Source organism: Schistocerca serialis, chromosome 7 (assembly GCF_023864345.2).
Source record: "Schistocerca serialis cubense isolate TAMUIC-IGC-003099 chromosome 7, iqSchSeri2.2, whole genome shotgun sequence".
NCBI classification, from domain to species: Eukaryota; Metazoa; Arthropoda; class Insecta; order Orthoptera; family Acrididae; genus Schistocerca; species Schistocerca serialis.
In genome coordinates, this window is record NC_064644.1 from 436,405,595 (window position 1) to 436,428,451 (window position 22,857).

Genomic DNA, 22,857 nt, shown 5'->3' on the forward strand with positions numbered 1-22,857 from the left:
ACTGTAGCCACCTGTGTTAAAAACTCACATGAAAGAAAAGCTATTTATCTCATTATTAAGTAGCAGAAGTTAAACTTTGCATTATGAAACAAATGACGCCTGTGATAGGCTACAAAAACTCTAGTGGGTGGAGTTACAACAAGTATGAACACTCTGATTGGCCAGAAACAAAACACGTGGCTACCACCTCTGATATAGGCAAATTGCAGAGAGAGTAATTGGCTTCTTCCCTTGCAAAACATCGTTGTGTATTTGAGTAAAGCAACACGCGCTGCACTGAGATGATTGCGAGAGTGATTATGTGAATACTTGTTCACAAGCTCGTGTTAACTCATAAGGAGTTAAACTGCAAAGTCTCCTAGTGTGGAGAATCGCACCGAGCACTGACAGTTAATGCTTGCAAGCGATTTAAGGGCAACGATGTACACGCTAATCCAGCCAAATAGCATGTACCATGCCAATTAACTTAGCTAGGGAATACCTAGGAGCCTCGGCTTCATCGAGTATGCAGGAAATGATGTAGCTGACTGGTGTTTAACAGTCGAGAGAGATTTAGAATAGATTCTCAGGTTCACAGCTCACGCCGGCAGCCGCCACTGCCGCTGCCCACCCAAGGTAATCAAGCATGCTCCCCCGTGGATACACGTTATGTGTCTTTAATGCAGTGGCTCCCATTGCATTCTGCATCTTCATGCCGTGGATCATTGCTGATTCTTCCGCAATTAGGGGCATTTTTCCACCCCAACGATAAGAGAGTGCCCTAGACCTCTGTCCGCTTCTCAGCCCTCTTTGACCAGACCTTTGGCATATTGACGGTGTCTTCCTATGCCGGAAGTCTTCGGTAGCCAATGCTGATGATTAATCAGAATTTAAGCAGTGACCGGCTTCGAATCCGGAACGAAGGACGTTTTAATCACTAATCAAAGACGCTAACACTAGACTTGGCTACCATCCGTAATCGATCTAGAAATTGTTATATGTATTTGTGTGTGTATGTGTGTGTGTGTGTGTGTATGTATATGTGTGTGTGTTGTGTGTGTGCGTGTAAATTTCAGCCAAACTTAGTAAGCATATACCTTACCGTCAGGGGACAGTAGATGAAGGGTAAGCACCACTTTCCTTTCGAAGTGGTAGGGCGTGGTATCATAAAATAAGGGTAGTCGGTGACGCGTATATTCCGAGATTTTATTCATGCAGTATCTGAGAATGAGAGCACGCAGCGACTTGCAACAAGCTTTACACAAAATTTCAAACATCCACGAAAGTTTCTATTCTTGACAACCTCTACAAAATGATCAAAGGAAAAATGTTTATCCCTTACTGTTTTTCCAGTGTTCATGCAGCAGAAGTATCATGTGGCGCATGACACTCTAATTTATTACCTCTTTACTACTAACTGTGTTCGAGACACATTTTACAGTGTGTATACCAATATACCACTGAATCTAAGTGCAATATTATACCATTGAAAGACACATAGTTCAGCAGATATGACGTCATAAGTAAGGACATCAGTAAGAAACTGCCGTATCATGCATGACGTTTAAAGTTACAACGTATTTGCTACTAAGTCTATTCGCAATACATTTCTCAGGCAGTACCCACATGTGCCGCTGAATGTACCAATAATATTATATCACTGTAAGACACATGGTTCAGGAGATATGACGCCATAAACAGTTACATGTATCCTTAACTACTACATAGTGCACAACTTTAAATTTATTACTTCGTAGATACTAATTGAATTCGCAACCCACTTTGTAGAGATTATCTACATATTCTACTGAAAGTATTTATATATTTATATGAATGCGCGACGCATAGGTCACGCGATATGACGTTATAAACGTTAAGTACAAAGTCAGGCAGTGCGTGATAGGAGCGTGGACGCACAGCTATACATACTCGTAAATCCCGACAACGCCCGTTTTCTTATTTGGTATATCAATAATTATCAAAATAAAAAATAATCTCATAAAAATGGCTAAAACCCGTTGAGAAATTTCGCACATACACAACACCAAAAGGAAGAAAATAGTTACTTACATAAAAATTAATTTTTAATATTTTTCGTTTTTAAAACAAATCACGTTTTACGAGATAGTCTCGGAGTCCTATGTAGATCTGTAACCGCTATAGAGACAGTCCCGAAAATTTGTGCTTGAGTGTTTTTATGAGATGTGATTATACTTGTAAATTTTGTAATGACAAACATGGAGAACATCCAATAGATAATAGTTAGCAGGTGAACTATTTATGCATCGAGTATCTATTATGTTCACCCTACGTCTTTCGTTATAAATATTACAAGTATTTCCATACCTATTGAAACAGTGACAAGCCCAAAATATCAGAGATTTCTGTGCTGGGTTAGGAATCTGTACGGAGCTAACATAAATTATTTTAGAATTTTTAGTGCGACTTAAAAACATATTATTTTAAATAGTTAATATTATTTAAAAAAAATTCTATTATATGACGGTACGTCTAATGCATGAAGCTTTTTGTCTAATAATCTAACAACCTTCAAAATTGGAACTGTAATTTTTTAATATTTCCGTGAAGAAGTCACTCCTAATCTAGAAAACCTCCCACTAAACGATAATAGCGCCATAAGTCGGTATTGTGTTTCTTATTTACTTTTTCAGAGTTTATTCTAATGACCTATGAAGTTAAATACTGATATCTTGCATTTGTATTTCCGATATAAGGATTGAAAAACTAACAGAAAGTAGAGGAATGTATTTCGAATAGCTTCCCATGCTGAGGGAATGGCAGTTGTTCAATTTCCTCTTGCTGGATGTTGACTTATCTGGCAGCACAAATGACTTCACGTCACGTCCGCAGAAGATATTTCTTTGCGCTCGGCACGACGCGAATGCAATTTCAAGGGTGTTTCAACCAGGATGTACAGTTTTAATTTTCTGTTCACCCTGGGGAAATTAAGCACACGTCTGTCTTACTTCGCTGCAGGCCGGTTTATTGCATACTAAAAAAGCGTGAGCTCGCAGCTGTCTGCGCGAATCACAGACATTCCGTAAGCACGGGCGACGGATCTCCTTTATCTACACTTCTGCTTCGTGTGACATCATACTGGCGGAGTTCCAACAGAAAGGAATATTCATGCTTCATACCAGTTCACTCGCAGATGCAAAGCAATGAAAAGTGACACGTGTTTTACATGTGGTGTGTAAATTGCTATTCTCGCACACTGGTGGAAAAGAAACCGTTCTCGCAGTACAAGTGAAATTTTTGTGCCGTGTATGCTTTCAGTTAACTTTGTTAATGTTTTGTTACTTTCTGCTCACAAAAGACGGAGGTAACTTTTCACAGTAGCTTCTCAATGAAACAGAAGCAGTTTCCCAAGACTAAATTATTTGCGCTTGGATTTAGAAGTCAGCTTTGCTACGTGTTAGTCAGCTTGAATTATTAGAGAGGCGTTAAAATATATCGACAACAGAATTATTCGCCCCTTTCACAGTTAAAGTAATTTGAATAAAGAAAAAAGGAAAGAAAATTTTGCCTGTAACACTAAATTTTACGAATTCGTTGTTACTTGTGAAGTGTAACAGAATGCTTAGCTCAGTTTTCGTGAGAGAAAGTGTGCAATGTGTAACTGTAGCTAAGATACCTAAGTCGCAGGACGATAGTTTGCTAGATGATCATGGATGTGCTCCTCAGACTCACTTCCCTCGTACACTATTGTTAAATAGCATTCTCAGCATCGCATTACGCTGGAACGTAACTCCACATGGAATACTAGATTTACAATCAACTAAACAGATTAAGTTATTGATTCGCGAGTCGAAGACACATTATGACATAAATTGAAAAAGCAGCTGAACTGACTGATGGAAGAGAGAACACATCGCGTTTTGTATTTCTTTCAATTTGAGTTCTCATGAATTTGCCCAACGTAAAAATATTATGAAGGCTTAAGTTTCATTTACTAGCTCACTGCAACATTATAAACTATTTATCGCAATTCCGTCATAGTTGCGTTTTAGTAAGCCGGCAATCAATTTCGAACAACCAAGTTCATTTTCAGGCCACACGTTTTAAAGTTAAAATACAAACGTTGATAAGAACACACAAAAACAAACTTTGGGAAACAAAATACAGTTGTTAAGATTTCAGTAGTTATTCGCCGAACTGTAAGATACCTCCACTAATAGTGCTTGGTTAGGTGGCAACCATTTCACACACACAGGTAATACAAAATATTATACATAGTCATATGAAATGTCGGACCAATTTCTTAATATACTCCTGGAAATTGAAATAAGAACACCGTGAATTCATTGTCCCTGGAAGGGGAAACTTTATTGACACATTCCTGGGGTCAGATACATCACATGATCACACTGACAGAACCACAGGCACATAGACACAGGCAACAGAGCATGCACAATGTCGGCATTAGTACAGTGTATATCCACCTTTCGCAGCAATGCCGGCTGCTATTCTCCCATGGAGACGATCGTAGAGATGCTGGATGTAGTCCTGTGGAACGACTTGCCATGCCATTTCCACCTGGCGCCTCAGTTGGACCAGCGTTCGTGCTGGACGTGCAGACAGCGTGAGACGAAGCTTCATCCAGTCCCAAACATGCTCAATGGGGGACAGATCCGGAGATCTTGCTGGCCAGGGTAGTTGACTTACACCTTCTAGAGCACGTTGGGTGGCACGAGATACATGCGGACGTGCATTGTCCTGTTGGAACAGCAAGTTCCCTACCCGGTCTAGGAATGGTAGAACGATGGGTTCGATGACGGTTTGGATGTACCGTGCACTATTCAGTGTCCCCTCGATGATCACCAGTGGTGTACGGCCAGTGTAGGAGATCGCTCCCCACACCATGATGCCGGGTGTTGGCCCTGTGTGCCTCGGTCGTATGCAGTCCTGATTGTGGCGCTCACCTGCACGGCGCCAAACACGCATACGACCATCATTGGCACCAAGGCAGAAGCGACTCTCATCGCTGAAGACGACACGTCTCCATTCGTCCCTCCATTCACGCCTGTCGCGACACCACTGGAGGCGGGCTGCACGATGTTGGGGCGTGAGCGGAAGACGGCCTAACGGTGTGTGGGACTGTAGCCCAGCTTCATGGAGACGGTTGCGAATGGTCCTCGCCGATACCCCAGGAGCAACAGTGTCCGTAATTTGCTGGGAAGTGGCGGTGCGGTCCCCTACGGCACTGCGTAGGATCCTACGGTCTTGGCGTGCATCCGTGCGTCGCTGCGGTCCGGTCCCAGGTCGACGGGCACGTGCACCTTCCGCCGACCACTGGCGACAACATCGATGTACTGTGGAGACCTCACGCCCCACGTGTTGAGCAATTCGGCGGTACGTCCACCCGGCCTCCCGCATGCCCACTATACGCCCTCGCTCAAAGTCCGTCAACTGCACATACGGTTCACGTCCACGCTGTCGCGGCATGCTACCAGTGTTAAAGACTGCGATGGAGCTCCGTATGCCACGGCAAACTGGCTGACACTGACGGCGTCGGTGCACAAATGCTGCGCAGCTAGCGCCATTCGACGGCCAACACCGCGGTTCCTGGTGTGTCCGCTGTGCCGTGCGTGCGATCATTGCTTGTACAGCCCTCTCGCATTGTTCGGAGCAAGTATGGTGGGTCTGACACACCGGTGTCAATGTGTTCTTTTTCCATTTCCAGGAGTGTATATATGTATTCATGAAGTGCGGTTGAACTAGACTGGTTGTCGCCTAACTAAGCACTGTTAGTGCAGGTATTTTACAGTTCAGTGAACATTTAGTGAAACCTTGAGAACTGCACTTTGTATTCCAAATTTTATATTTATGTGTGTTTATACATGTATGTATTTTAGCTTTAATAGTGTTGGCTTGAAAATGAACTCGGTAATTCTAAACTAGTCGCCAGTTTAATAAAACGCAATTGTAACGGAATTACAAACAGGACTTTGCTATCCAGGTTTCTGGTCCTTGGATAAACGCGCATATTAATTTATAGTTGCTGTTCTTTCTTTTGTTGCGCCGACTGATTATGTTGCTTTTTTACTTTTATATATTGGTATTGCAAACTCTCCACAAAAAATACTCATTTGCTGAAATAACTGTTTTTACTATTTATCCTGTTAAATACGTCCGGTGTGCTTTCTTTATCCTAGATCTGAATTTTAATGCTTCTTGTACATTAAATCTGAAGTTATTTACATCCAGGAAGAAAAGGTACTATAGTAAATAGGGTTGCTCAGAAAGTAATGCACCGCACTTTTTTTCTCAGGCTAAAAAAAAGAAACCGCTACGAATGTGAAACTTTACATATGTATTATTTGAAGTCTCCTGATGACCACGCCAAGTGTCCGTCATTTCCGACAGTTGCAGGAGAGTTTCAACCTGGGGTCTGTAGGTGATGCACGTTACAAGCAACTACCGTCATTGAATTTCTCACTGCATGGAAAGAAACTGTGGGGATTGTTCACAAACGCTTGTGCGAAGTATATGGAGCATCATCTGCTGTCCACAGAAGTACAGTTAGTCGCTAGACACAGAGGGTGAGGTCATCAGAAGACGGTTCGGCGGAGCACCACGATTTGCAGCGGTCAGGGAGACTATCCACGGGTGTCCCACCTGACATGTTGCAGCGAGCTGATGTTGTCATTGGCTAGCACAAACGCTTTGGTGCAAGATTATTTGATCACGATGAGGAGGTGCCTGACACAGGGAAGCACTGGCTCCGCCACCAAGACAAGGATTGGTACCGACAGGGCCTACACGCCCGTGTTTCTGGAAGGAGGAAGGCCATAGAACGGGATGGAGACGGCGATAAAACGCCATTCTTCCGTGTGTCTAATTTATTTTCAATAAAGAGTTGTTGAAGAAAAAAATGCGGCGCATTACTTTCTGGGCAACCTTCGTAAAACTACACTGAAGGTTTTTCGCCAGTTATAAGCACATCCCCTGCCACATTTGTTGATTTACGCAGTACTACTTGTGTCACTCTTTGCGCACAGTAGATCAAGTGGCATTTGATCGCATTGCCATTAGTTTTATTAAATTTCTCTTCTCTACCAATTTTGATGGTTTACACAGAGAGATGCCTTTAACGGCAGGTCGCCAAGTGTGTCAATACGTGAAATTTAGTGGCAGAATGTGTTCAAGGCAGTCTCATTTGAAGAAGACTTCTGAAATTACAGTATTACAGTACTACCTTCATTATGCAACCATAAATATAAAGAAGAGAATTACTCTCTCAGCATAAAACACCTGAATTTACTTGATATGATGAAGCTCTCACAGGTATGTACTGTATGATCATTTTCTCAGCTAATAGTTCCCACAACAGGCAGAGAATGAGAGAGATGTTAAACTAACCTTGAAGATGGCGGCGAGGAGCAGTATGCTGAGAGCGATCATGAAGAGCTGCGTGCCTATTATGGTCAGGTAGGCGATCTGCACGCCTGAAACAGTGCCGTAGAAAAATGAACAAATCTCGAAATCATCTGTAGCGTTAGAGATATGAAGCTAAAGGAATGGAAGAACTATAGCTACATTGGAAGTACACGTGTACAAAAGTTCAGCTTCAGCGGGCGATTATTTTTGCTGCTCTTCTCCCATTATAGGGGGCCGTCGTTGATGGCACTGTGGAAAATACTGTACCGATCCTAACCTAGATTAAACTAGTTAGGAAGCTGCGCAGGAAATAACTCTGGTAAAATCACTGCACTGTTTAGCACTTCAAACTATCTCAGTAGTGTCATTTCACACAGATGTGGACAAACTCAGATGAAGGATGGCATGAACTTGCGGAACAACCGCCGTGAAGGTTCTCAAAATTCTCATCAGTACATTTGCAGCTTTTGAATGACGTGGAAATCGGTAGTTTTGACGTACATGTACGGACAGCCAAATGATTACACTTTCAGGAAAACTGGGTGATTTCCACAAGAGAAAGAGATTCACAAATTCAGAAAGTCAGTCGCTGGTTGGTCCATCTCTAGTCCTCATGCAAGCAATTTAACGGGTCGGCGTCGATTGACAGAGTTCTTGTTTGGCCTCCTGAGATATATCGTGCCAGATTCGGTCAAATTGGAGCGTTAGATTGACCAAATCCCCAGTGGGTGCAGGGCCCTGCCCAGAATGCCCAAAACGTTCTCAGCTGAGGACAGTCACGTTAGCATCCCACCACTGTCCAGGGCGTCTCCAGAGGTCATTGGCTCCAGGAATCTCATCGACAGGAGTAGAACTGTCTTCAGTGATGAGTTCAGCTTCGAATTGAGCCCCGATGATCAACGGAGATGTCACTGGATATGCCATTAGTGAGCAGTGGCATACCAACCTGACTATCACATGCCATATGGCCCAACAATCAGGAATACTTGTCGGGCGGGGGGGGGGGGGGGGGCGGTGCTATTTCCTATCATAGCTGGTCCCTTTTGATTGTTACCCGTGGCACTCTTACGGTACTCTATTTCCTCTTTTTGCTGCCTTTCATGATAAGCCACCCTAAGTTTACATTTCGCCGAGATAGTGCCCGCCCACACACGGAGAGAGTGCGCTCTGCCTGTCTTCGTTCTTACGAAACCCTCTCTTGACGAGCTAAGACACCGGAGACCTCTCCAACTGAAAAAGTTTGGATCATTATGAGCAAGACCCTCCAACCAGTCCGGAATTTCTACGATGTAAAGTACCAGTTACATAAAATTTGGCGCGATGTTCCTCAACACGACATTCTATAACTCTGTCAATAAATTCCAAGCAGAATAACTGCTTGCATAAGAGCCAGAGATGGACTAAGGCGTTGACTCTTGTACAATTTGTGGAGCTCCTTCTTTTGGTTCAATTTTTCTGAAAGTATAATCATTTGTTTATTTTTACATGTAAGTCACATCTAGAGATTTCCTTCCCATTCGGATAATCCCTTAGTGATGTATCTATTTTTATCTTAGAGTCTGTATGAACAATACAATGTAACTTTATTTCAGAGAATTAAGAACTAACAAAAAGACTTACAGATAATTCAAGCGCGACAATGGAAGAGCATACACAATAACATGTTCACGTTATATGACTAACCCTACTTTGTTACTTCTGACTTCCTAAAAGAAGCATCTTATAGACCATTGTAATGTAAAACACATAAAAATTTTTCGATACAGTAGTATTTAATGTCTACGATGTAGCAGATGCATTTCGAAAAACCGCTTATTTCAAAATAATTAATGTTATAAACTACAGCTTTCCATTTTACTGTGGGTATGACGTAATGTAGCAGTCCGAAAGCGCTAGGTTCGTTTTCTCCAAAGCGGTAAACATAGTCCTTCCTAAGAACAACTCTTTCGGGAAATATTTTCTACTTTTTCCTCAGCAGTTTCCTTACCATCACTTTCCCGTATAATCCTGTATTCTATATCTGCCATAGTTTATCCTTAATTGCTTCATGAGTATTTTTATTTGCACAATAAAGCTCCACTTTAGTCTGCAAAAGTCAAGGCTACTACTTCGTTTTAGGTTATGAGAAGCGGCATTATATTTCTCATAATTGTCACAAAATGGTTAATTTACTTAATTCATGTCTGTGTTACCTGTACTTGACATTTATCTGTTACCAATACTAATTGTATACCAGTTAAATACGTTCTTCCGATATATGAACATTAATATTACAATATCTACATTTTACAATTATTTTTTCGATACTTTTTTAAACCGTTTCCCTTTTTTCATCTTTATTTTCGCGTGTTCACATAAACTGTCCTCTAAGTTTGATTTTAATTCATAACTGTACATCTCACTGTTCCCCATTTTCATTATCATATTCATGCACCTTATTTTGGTAGTAAATAATCTGTCAGTACTTCCAGTAGCTTAATTTATTTTGTTTTTGGTATTTACTCTCCTATCGAGATCCATCAACATATATTTATATTCATCATTTCAGAGTTTTTTTCGTCTAATTCCTTTTTTTTATTTCAGTCTTACAATCCTTGTTAGATTCTGTCAGGTAATCAGTTCAATCATTAGTGGTTTTACTAATTTCTTCCAAAACTTTTTACTTTCACTTCTTTGTTCCATTCACGTACACAATTCCTCAATAGTTTGTTCTGTTTCACTGTTATCTTGTTCAGTGTGCCTAGGGAGACCTTTTGACATTTGCATTATTGCACGTAGCATTTCCCTTAGATCAAATAATTTGGGACTCTCAACACTAAATTCATCTTCACTACCTGGCAAATGAATATCACTCAATCTGTCATTTACATCCAGTTGCCCATGCGCTTCTGTAATACTGCTATAATTTACATAATGAGATGGAATCAAAACATCAAAGTTATTGTTTACTTCATCGTTAATATTGTACTAAACTTTTACAATAATTCCTCGAGTGGCCCCCCATCACTCATGCTCTCATTGTTGACATTCATTTATCAATATTTCATTTATTAAAAAATCATAAAATACGTATATTACAAATCCTAAATTACAAGATAAATTCTCACAAAATCGCAAGGAAAATCGTTTTCTTTCATCAATATGCACATTTGACAATACTGTGCGGTGTTTTTTATGGTATTATCGTATGGTACTCCAAAATATACACATTATTTGATATATTTAAAATTTTAAATTTACTTAAGCACAGGATTTCTCGGTCTTGAAAACTAAGAGAACACAAAATGATGATTGTCAACTATATAAATAAATAATTTAGACCGCGTAAAGCGACAGTATCGCTGTTTACAGAAGTTCATTTGACTATACATTCCAAAAAATAAAAGATAACTAGATATACATGGACTCCTTTCTAAGGCCACTCCTAACTCAGGTGCTTTAATTCTTGGCTATAACTGGTACATTACATGCCGCAAACCGAGAAGTGGCGCGTTAGGGTCATTGGCGTTCGGAGCCTCTCCAGCAGTAACTGTATTGGTTCCCAGATATCATCAGAGACAATGCTTGTGTCGATACTGTATGATTCTGTACTACGATAAGATGAAAACTTTCTAAAAGTAGCTATAGCCACTTCAATTATTTTTAATGATATGAAACAAGATTATCACAGTGAGAATAATTTACAGAAAGATATTTATATTACCAATTCCTGCTATGTGTTAAGTTGTGTTGTAGCTTTTAACTGTATTAAAACAAGGTAAAGCCACTGTTCCGTGAAAAAATTACAAGAACTAAACGTAAAAGAATACAAAAATGTAGTAAAATTTCTCGAAACATTAAGAAAAATAAAAAGTATCAACCAGTACTATGTGGAAATCACAATTTTCATTCATACTAAATAAATTGTTCAAGATGTTGTAACGAGGACTTTTGCAGATTGTAGCACGTGCACAGCAGTGAAAGTGTAATTTCAGCTTCCTCAGCTTATTTAGGTCTGCATCTGGTATCTGAGTTTTTATAACCTATGATGATGGCTTTAGCATTAGAAGGCAAAACGTGAGTCAAGAAACACGCCTTCGACCACAGACTAATGAACATAAAACAAAAGTCACCAATGACATAACTACCAGTCCTGAAAGTCTGCATTTTTTGGGCGTTGCTTCCTATAACATTTTCTTGAAGGAGCTCTTGCTCGAAATTTATGCTGGACAGCTTGTTCTAAGTTCATATGCTTCCAAATACACGGGGGGGGGTTCGGAAATTCTCGTTGAAAACCTTTACGACTTGTAGAGAGGAGTGAGTAGACAATATTTTGATTAGTTTCCTTACTAAAACCAACTGAAAACATGTTGGTAACGCGACCACTTTCACAAGTAATTGGCCATGCGTGACACAGTACATCATTTGTTTCACAGTTCCACTCATTAGTGGACAGAGAAATCGCTCATGCGCTCGTTGATGGTTTCTCTTCCACGTGACGCAGTACGGCCTTTTTCAAATCGGGCGCGCGGTTTCTGCTTGGAGCACCATAGTCATCTGCTGACGGTGAAGGTACCCATTCTCGAAACCGTTGCGTAGTGGTGGCGAAAATGGTATGCGATGTAGTCGGACTTTGTGGAGAACGATCTTGGTAACGGCGACAAGCAGCTCTTTCAGTATCGTGAGCTTCGGCATTCAGAAGGATCATGCCGATGTATTCTGCAAACGTGTACACACTCACATACACGCGAATGAGGCTCGAATCAGGTCAGAGAGGTAAGACAGACATCAGATGGCATTAGACGATACGACGTGACCTCCCACCACCCCTTTCCCCACCATGACTAACTTGTTGTATACCTACCTAGCAAGCTTGTTTTCAAACGGTTGTAGCACGGTAACGGCACATTTCCGGTCATGGGCTCCTTTTCAAATCTTTAAGTACTCACTCCCCTTTACAGGTCATAGAAGTTTGTAAAGGGAATTTTCGAAAACCCGTATAATCGATGATACAACCATTCAAAGATTTTGACAGTTTATCTAGGTATTCCAAGTCCTGCCCTTTTTTACAGGAGGAAAATTTTTTCTATTTGCACACAAATGTCCAATATTTAAAAATCGGCGGTAGTGGGTTTTAAATGTAAGGAAATGGTAATGCTAATACGGTATCTTGACCTGCACATAAATTCTTTATTTACTGGATTTCGAAGCATAGCGTTTGTGGTTCAACACTTCTTTTTTCACTTGGTCTCATCTTGAAGGAACTTTGCGGCTCTCTGGGTGAGTCCTTAGCGGTAGGAGAATGTCTCCAATACTCATTCCATATGCCGAAATCATATACTGATCTTTCGCTATTTATATTTTCAACATTTCGGAGCCCTGTCAGCAACTGTATAAATATTAATTTTATTATTAAATATCATCAGCCTCAGTTGCACAGATTACCTATATTTATCTAGGTTTCAGTCGGGATAACCCAACCTTCTTCAGAATAAAAGTAACTACCGTTTGTCCATAGCGGACATCGTCAAACTAAAATTACAAATCCATAAATTATCGTCAGACTGTAAAATCGTATCTAAAACTACATCGGCCCCACTTCGCGACAGCGATGCGGCTGCCACGAGTGCTGTACTGGAATTGACCGTAGCGTCATGAGGCCCGCCTAGGCGGACACAATACCTTGTGCCTGTGCATAAACTGTGTGAACGGTACTTCCTGGGACAAGACGCGAACCTAACTCCTGAACTTGAATTTACTAGTAAAGTGAAATAGAAGGAAGGTACAGCTGAGGAAAAGGGCGTATATGTTATCCTGTGCAGAACGTACTTAGATTGACTGTCTTAACATCTATGAAGTATTCGTTGGTCATGATATGAGGAAGACATCAGGTGCTTACAACGTGTGGCCTGTCTAGGAAACATTTGTGCTTAAGCATGAAGTGTAATCACCTTAAAGAACTTAGGAGTGGAAAGGATAATATAAAGCCAACATCGTCATTATTATGACCAGGTCAAAAAAATTTTTTTTTGAGGTGTAAATGTGAAGCATTTGCTTTGCTATGGTTACAACGCATGAACATCTTATTGACTTAGCACACAAGTAGTCATGAATGAACTTATGAACAAGTCTACATCTAGTCTGTAACATCCGGCAATGCGGTACATATAATATAGATGGTCATTATTCAAGATTAGTATATTTGACCTGAAATGGTCAAAATAAACTAATGCACGTGCCCCATTGAGCTTCATGACGAAGTTATGGTTATGAGTTGTTGACCGGAGCGCCAAACGACGCCTCGCTTGGTGTAAGGAGCGTAAACACTGGACGATTGAACAGTGGATAAACATTGTGTAGGGTGACGATTCATCGTAGAAAATGTGGTGATCAGATGACAGGGTGTGGGTATGGCGAATTCCCAGTGAATGGCTCAGAGCCATTTGAACCATTTGCTGGATCGTGTGGCCGACCACCAAGCAAAAAGCACACATCAACTTGCGCGAAAAGGACACTTCGAAGGTTACATTGTGGAGGGCACTGGTGAAATACGTATTACACCTCTATCATAAAGAAGTAAGTACTGGGACCAACAGATTTTAAGTCCCACGTTCACTTTTGTCGATGGATCATCTACCGCAGTATTATAATGCTGGATTTTGTTTAGTTCGTATTGTTAACAGATGAAGCTTCGTTACCTGTGATGGTGTTTCAAACACTGTCCACAACCATGTCTCGAGTGAGGACAATCCCCACGCCACCCATATCGGTGGCCACCAGCAACTATTTTATATCAACATATAGGTGGGCATTAGACAAGATCCCCTAACAGAACCTCAGTTGCTGCCTCCCTGTTTGACTGGTCCACGTTACTGGTGTGCCTGTGAGATGTGCTGTCATAGTTCTGAGAGGCTGCACCCATTGTTGTAAGCTGAAGGATGTGGTTTCAACCCGACGTTGCACTAGACCACTTCGACGTTAATGTTCGCGAGCACATGAACAAAACGATCCTTCACCATTGGAATGAGAGGGGAGGTTCTGTCCCATGTCCAGTGCGAACGCCGGATCTCACTCCTCTGCACTTTTTCCTCTGGGGTTACGTCAAGGCGTTGGCCTATGAAAACCCCGTAGAATCTGACGCATGAAGATAAGCTCGTCAGGTTCCAAGCTGCCTGACTCAAAGTACAACAGACACCACGGACCTTTGAGAGAGTGCCGCAGAATTGCAGGCGCCGTTGTCATACATGCATTGAGACAGGCCGTCGTCACTTTGAAATATCACAATGAGCTACGCTGTTGTTATGCAGTGTACGCTGTGTATGTCCACAATACAATAAATATGCATTTCCGATCATCGGTTCCCTATCTCAATATAATGGATTGTGGACCCGGTGTTACCTGTTTTAATTTCACCCAAAGGACTTACAACATCTTATATTCGTCTTACAAGTGCCTCGACAGCATTTGTGAGACAATGTGTGGCGTAAAGCCGATCGATACGACTATCTCGGTGACTTGTAAAATACACTAAAGGAAAAAAATGGCACACAAGAAAACACTAATACAGAGTAATGAAATTTCGGGAATACATTTGTCTAGGCAACATATGTAAGTGATTAACGTTAAATCTCAGATTAATGTAAGCGCGAGATAGGCCATTGCTCAAACTTTTTGCAGGGGACTGCCAAATCCCTGGAGCAGATCCTGGCCGGAATCTAAATACCTAGGAACAACTTGCACCAGGGATGCGTCTTACTACACAGATATCAATGATGGACTCAGCCGCCTAGCCGAGAACCACCTACTTATGAGATACTTGAAACTGTAGATATACATGACTTGAATCAAAAGCTATCTTTGTACAGAAGTATGACATGTAGCATCGCGTCGCCGATAAGAAATTGCACATAAAAATTATAAATGATCTCCATATTTAGACGCTCAAAAACTGCTAAGCGCTTTCCTGTAGTAGTCTTTATTGTTACTTCTAGATATCATTGGACTGATACAGCGACCATTTCCAAAACTTTTGCAGGCTTCGGACGGCATAATTTCTATGCTGTGAAACTTTGTTGAATCATGTTTCCAGACAAAAATTGTTATTGCTTATTTGTTCCTCCAGGAAAAACCAGCAGTTCTTCGGAACTAAATATTTTTCTTGTATACCGTCATGTATATTTTGCGTAACCTACCCACGTTGTAGTTAGAAGTACTTGCGGAGTGGTATACCAGACTATTTCTTTCATAATTTAGAAATCTGCAGAAAGCGAAACATTTGGAAGTACTTCACAAAAGATACTATGAAACTCTATCATTGCCTCATTTGATTCGGTCCCTATTTTTCGACTGCCTTGCCGTTCCAGTCATACCTATATTTTTAATACTGTTTTAATACACATAGTATAGTGTAGTAGGTGTTCTGTAAGAGCAATTTTCGTATCTCAGACAAGATTTAACGTTGTAGGCTATAGATTCTACGAAGATTAAAATTTGCTTCGCTTACTCATTTTCAGTGACACGTGTTTGTTGGTGGCGTGACTGGACAATATATCACCTCCACTAATTCCCATTAACGAACATGTTCCAGTCATTTACAAGTACTAGCGTAGTATGTTTGCATAATTCTACCACACACAAATCTAAATATTTTCGTATTCCTGTTTTATCCAACATGTACAAACAGTGGTTGGATAAGACAATATGACACCCCTTGTGTCAATACACACATCCGGGGTGTGTTTCCTGACTTGACGCACTGACATTGTCTTTTCCTTCCTTCAATACTGTAAGTATTATAAGAGGCAGTGCGTCTGTGTTTGCTTTGACGGTGTATTAACCTACCATGATATAAGGCCTAACACAATTACAAGTAAAGTAAATCACCGTCTTTCGCTTTGATTGTGTATTCGTGAAAGGCAGGAGCACGTATAGCTGCTGCATTCGATGTGACTCACTGTTTTGGGGAAAACTTCCTCAGTGAACACGACAGCAAAACAAAAACTATACACTGAAATAGGCATAGGAAACCATTAAAGAGTACGCTGTTTCTAACAAGAAGACTGATTCCAGCAAGACAATACTGGGTTTAACATGCATTTAGGGAAAGCAGTGCAACCGGGAGCAGGGTGACAGGAATTACATAGACAAAAAAACCTTCGTAGTGGACGTACTACTGTAAATACGCTGAAAGCAAAGAAGAGCATTCAGTAGAGAGATGAGCGCGTACCCTCGAGTACGACTAATGCAAACATGGAATAGTATTTGCTGTGCCTAATTCTACTTTATTAGAAGATATAATATTCCAAGGAAGTCAGAAGCTGACAGGTGTGAATACGAGTATTACTGAACCACCTGTTAAATAAGTCACGGTTGCAGTATACTGATATGAGTTAATTGAAGAGGAATGAAAAGACTTATAAGAGCCAAAAACTGGGAAGATGCGTTGGGTTGCGGAGAAATGTGGAAACACGCGAGACAGTAACTGCTTATCTTACGGCTTATCTTATAAGACAGAGTTGAAGAAAGCAAACCTATGTTTACAGGGTCGGTATATTAAGCGAAAGCGTATAGCTTTAATGAGCGAAATGCGCGCTTTGAAATGCTGAAGGTAGCAGGGAGCGAAAGCTTGTTTACAAAATGGTTCAAATGGCTCTGAGCTCTATGGGACAACATCTGAGGTCATCAGTCCCCTAGAACTTAGAACTACTTAAAGCTAACTAACCTAAGGACATCACACACATCCATGCCCGAGGCAGGATTCGAACCTGCGACTGTAGGGATCGCGCGGGTTTGTTTGCAACTTCTATAGAAATCAGTTAGCAGTTATAAGGATCAAATGACAAGAAAGCATCAGATGAGAAAGTTCGAGATAGAACAATTATCTATCCCTGATGTTATTCGATCTGTGCATTGTAGATGCAGTAAAAGAGAGCTTCGAGATATTTGGAAATGGTATTAAAGTGAAGAGAAAAGAATAAGGAAAACTGAGCTTTTCGGTGAGACTGCTGTTCTGTGAGAGGTGGCAAGTGATTTGTATGATAAGTTGAACGGAACTGATAGTGTCTTTAAAAGGGGTTGTAAGACGGATATCATGAATAGTAAAATAAGGGTAATGTAGTGCAGTCAACCTGGCAATGCTGAGGATATTACGTTACGACGTCCGACACTAATAACTGGCCGCAGCCTAAGTGGCGAAGATATTACTTGAGGAGTGGTAATAAGAAGGAATGTATTACAGAAAAAGAAAACTTTGTCAGCTTCTAACGAAAACTTAAACGTCACAGGTCTGTTTTTGAAGGTATTTATCTGGTGCGCAGTCATGTACAGAAGTGGAAAGTGGACAATAAACAATTCAGACGAGAAAACGATAGAAGGTTGAGAAATGGAGTGTTGCAGAAGAAAGCTTAACATTAGTAAGGTGATCACCCGCTACGTTTGACGTTAGCGTGCAGTAACTCACAGACCGCGGTTGGTATATAAAGCGTGTTGGGAGGATGGAGAAAACAGTGCAGTCGTTCTCGTAAAGCGGAAACGGAGTTATTTATCCAAGTACAAAAGGGCATTATCATCGGTTTTAGGGACAAGGGTGGGAGCATTTCCGAAACGGCTAGGTTTTCAAGCCGTTCTCGTGCCTTGTGGCGCGTGGTCCCGAGCATGACAAAATGGCACTATCAAAAACCATCCCTCAGATGATTGCGGTCCAACAACCGCCATACACGACAGTGGCGAACGACGACTGCAGAGACGTTTACGGGCGAGTATACGTGAAACTGTTGGCTACCGACCGCCCAGATGTACTAACGGGCTACCAACAGCGGCTTCTCCACGTACGTTCAGAGAACGTTGTTGCATATTGGCCTCTGCAGCAAGTAGCAGGTCCTTGCATCCTTACTGATTGCTGTTCATCGGCTACGAAGGCTGAAATCTGCATGCTAGTATCACAACTGGACTGAATGGGGACAGTAGGCCGATTCAGATGAATCACGTTTTATGCTCTGTCAGACGGATGGCAGATGACGTGTACAACGTGAAACTTCTGAAAACAAAAGGTCCATAGTGAAGGAGGGAACTTTGTGTTGTGGGGAATATTTTCGTGGCATTCACTGCATAAACCGACATGAAGGAAGGCACAATGGATCAACACAAGTATGCATCCGTCCTTGTGAACCTCATCTACCCATAAACAATTTTTTTTTTTCCTCGGCACGATGGCATCTACTAGCAGGACAATGCAACATGTCACACAGCTCGCATGGTACGTGCGTGGTTCGAAGAGCACCACGTTATATTTATTGTACTCCCAAGCGAGCATCTGTGAGACCATCTTGATCGGGCAGTTCGCGCCGTGGCTTCTCAACCTAGCGCAGCTGACCGTGGCACTTGAGTTGTCATGGCTTCACATCCCTGGTGGTATCATCCAGGAAACTGACTCTCCCCCGTCACGTCTCACAGTGATATGCGCTGAAAAATGTGGTTATCCAGGATTTTGAGTGGTGGTTACATTAATGTGACTGGACAGTGTATGAGTACATCTGATAGCTGATGATGAGTAACTGAATTGCACTGTGGAGGAAATACACTTATGGTACCTCTTAACTAAAAGGACGACAAAGTTGATAGGACACCTCATGAGGCATCAAGAAATTGTTAATCCAGTAATAAAGGAAAAGGTGTGGTGAAGGGCGGTCAGATCTGTTAGAAGCGTTGACTCTAGTAAAGAGGGTCAGATGGGCGTAGATGTCAGTGGTAATGCTGAGGAGGAGAGGCGTTTGCAGGATAGAGTAACGTGGTGACCTGTATTGAACCAACCATCAGACTGAAGCCAATGACATCAACCCGCTATAGCGAAAGCTGGCGTGTGCAGTCATGGCTGCGGACTTTGTACAAAGAAACGTGGATGATGTTGTGTAATGACTGGGAAAGTTTCGTGGTGGTGTTCTGTGAGTCCTATCATTACACGAGGACGAAAGGTATTTCCGCTATAGTCAAAATATTCTTCGCGAAAGAAATCAGCACCTCTGTTGATTTTTAAATTTCAGTCACAATTCCACATCGGAACAGTTTCCCACGTGTAGTAGCGACAGAGAGAAGAAGGGTTGCTGACGGAACTATGTAAATCTGAAGATGATCGAGGGAGCTCGAAACTACTCTTACTGTAAGCAATTTATAACCAAAAATGAAAAATAAATAATATAAATTTGATTTGAAAAAATAACTGGTGTAGTCAATGGAACTGTATTATGCAATCAGCTCCATCCTGTGGCACAAATACTACTCTCAGCACAGAAATTTTTATTGAACACGAGAACATCTGCTGGAAATTCCTAAGTCGTTTTTTAGTTTGGGTGAAACAACACGTCATCCGTGTACTCCAAAAACACTAAATTTTTAAGGTGTCTGGATCATTGTAATCTGTAATGCAGAGATAGAGGTCGCAAAAGTGAACCACTATACCTCAACGCCGGCCGGTGTGGCCGAGCGGTTCTAGGCGCTCCAGTCTGGAACCGCGCGACCGCTACGGTCGCAGGTTCGAATCCTGCCTAGGGCATGGATGTGTGTGATGTCCTTAGGTTGGTTAGGTTTAAGTAGTTCTACGTTCTAGGCGACAGATGACCACAGAAGTTAAGTCCCATAGTGCTCAGAGCCATTTGAACAATTTTTATACCTCAACGAAATCGGAAAGTTCATTTACTTCAAATGGTTCAAATGGCTCTGAGCCCTGTGGGACTTAACGTCTGAGGTCATCAGTCCCCTAGAGCTTAGAACTACTTAAACCTAACTAACCTAAGGACATCACACACATCCTTGGCCGAGGCAGGATTCGAACCTACGACCTAAGCGGTAGCGCGGTTCCAGACCGAAGCGCCAAGAACCGCTCGGCCACAGCAGCCGGCAGTTCATAATTTACTACACATGGTACAGCATGTCCTTAGACATAATGCTGCAGTTACGTGCACCTCTGCCAAAGGCAATTTATTTTGTTCCAGATGCCAAAGCTCATTAGACGCCACATTAATTAGTTCTACCCTATACCCAGCAAAAGTTGTTGGTTAGATTGCATCGCTTTCTCCTTGTCTTCGCCAGGTACCGATATCCCTCTTAGTTTTATCCCTTAACCTGGAGGGCACCGAGGGCCACTGTAGTATTTTAGATTCATTTCATCTAAATTCCAATGACTTGCAAGGGGAATCCAATTTAAATTGTACGAGATTATCTGACTGTACCGCTAAATTTGGTATGGAATGAAATATGACAATCCACATACAAGTACAGAGATATCATATGTTGTGAACTTATTTTATCAAGGTCAATAGACATGCAGAAAAACTAATGGGTAACATATGCCGAACAATAATGCAATATTAAGGAATCTCACCGTAGTAGACGTCCTGAAGAGCGGCGTGTCGGTTGGCGTTCGCTCCGATCCTCCAGCTATAGAGCAGCACCACCAGGATTGAGATGTTCTGCAAAAGGAGTGGCGTTTTCAGAGTATGTCTAAAACCAGCTACGCGGTTATGATTATTCGTCCTACCAGAAACACTTTGTAAACATTATTTCATAGTTTAATAAAATGTAATAAAAGACCACAAGTTGAAACAAGATACTGTTTTAGCCCAGAAACGAGCCGCAATCTCTCCACCGCGCTGATGTACCCTCTTCCCAGAAACACGGCACAGAGTTTGTTACCACATACCGATACAACCCCACAGGTGTTGCGAAGTCGACAACGGAATTGCAAGTTTGCGTGAGACGCTGACAGCAATCGCACGGGATCTGGCAGACCCAATGGTCCACACCTGCTGAGCCATGCCTCCAGTAGCTGTAGATTGTGAGCGCCCTCTGCTGCCGCTCCACACACTTGCAGTTTGAGCCTCATCGCTAGGAAACCAACACCTCTTCTTAGTACATGAAACTCATCCTAATTGTCACTGTACAAGCTAGATTCGAATCCTTGCTGTATTATTTGTTATGGAAATTAGTATACCTGGAGAAATATAAGTTAAGTAAATCCCCTGTTTACAATGTTAACTTGTTGGGTAATCATTTCTTCTTCTGTATTGTTTTCATACGACAACAATTGCCGCACCATTCTGTAGCCCATCTCTGCTCACCATTGCGTACGAAGCCATATACGACATAGGTGGTGAGAAATATTCATAGCTATGAATGGCAGTCAATTCTAGTTGCTTTCTCCCTGTTATGTCGTCTTCTTAGTCGTTTCTTTCGGTTACTTGTCTTTTTGTCCCCTGTGTTTGACTTGCTTCTGCTTTTTATGTTTCAGATTTCGTGGTTACTGCTTTTGCACCCCTCATTTGCTTTCTTTGTCCTTAGCTGTCTTATTTTGTGCATTGCTTAATTAATCATGGCTACGGCGCCGCAATCACCTCCTGCGCTGCCTGCAGTTGGCCTGTCTCAGTTCGTTCAGTTTCAGAGTCAACAAATGGCGCAATTGCTTCAAGTGATGAATCGCTTCATAACGGCGGAGATGACTTCATACAAGATGCCGGACCCAACGGCAGTGCCACCACCTAAGTATGCGCCCCCATTTCGTGAGTTTGTCGAGGCGGAGGAAGACTGAACGGAGTACCTCGCACAATTCAGTACATACGTCGCAGTGCATCACATACAACGCGTTGACGAACATTCCCATTTCTTAGACAAAGGGGCCTCGCAGTCAGCTTGTAGGCAGCGGCCTGGCCGGCCACTGCCAGAACGCTCGCCTAAACACTTGTCAAGTCCCAAACAAGGTGTGCAGTCCTCTCCTCGCTGTAATACGGCACATGATCACCGATATTGCCTCTCGCGTAAAGTGACTTGCTTTTTTTGGAGCATAGGGGCACATATGCAGTCTGTGTGCTTACAGAAGCGTAATGCACCCACTTATGCCACTCCTACAGGCAAAGCGAAATCACAAACCGTGTACAGTGTGTTTCCAAAACGCCACAGCGTCATTAGTGCAAACGAACACTGTAACAGCCGTTCAGGAAAGGCTCCCAACTCATCTGCAATACTGTGTAAACATAACAAACATTTCGCGTGTCTTACTAATGCTGGATCGTTTGCAACTTGTCATTGGAGCTTCAGACTTTCCTCAGCCGTAGCATTTACGGACTGCTTGGCCAACCTAAGTTGTGCACATCACATCACATGCAGACGGCATGTAACAGCCAAGACATTCCTGTCTTACGCAGTTGTAGCCTTCATGCAGCTTTCCGAAATTTGATGAAGATAGTGAAATTTACAGTGCTTTACTCCAGAGTCATTACTAATATTTTTGGCTTTGATTAGTTTAGGTTAAACATTCAGGATAACGTACATTCTGCTTCTTACTTTGATCCTCGGGGATCCATGTGCAGAATTTCAGGATTTGTTTTCTGAGGCTATAGGCAAAGACAGTAATTTTGTTGCCCTTGTCATTCAGTCCGGAGCTGCGCTGCTGCTACGGTCGCAAGTTCGAATCCTGCCTCGAGCATGGATGTGTGTAATGTCCTTAGGTTA

At 41.9% G+C, this 22,857-nt stretch overlaps 1 protein-coding gene across 3 annotated transcripts in view; it reads right to left on the minus strand.

Moving 5' to 3' along the window:
• Window positions 1-22,857, minus strand: part of LOC126412753 (uncharacterized) — a 1,141,364-nt gene that overhangs the window by 233,173 nt on the left and 885,334 nt on the right. For all 3 annotated transcript variants that reach the window (XM_050082500.1, XM_050082498.1, XM_050082499.1), the window contains exons 4-5: window positions 20,735-20,822; window positions 7,363-7,448 (exon numbers count right to left, since the gene is read on the minus strand). In XM_050082500.1, the coding sequence (XP_049938457.1) occupies window positions 7,363-7,448; window positions 20,735-20,822 (174 nt within the window). The remainder of the gene's footprint in view (window positions 1-7,362; window positions 7,449-20,734; window positions 20,823-22,857) is intronic.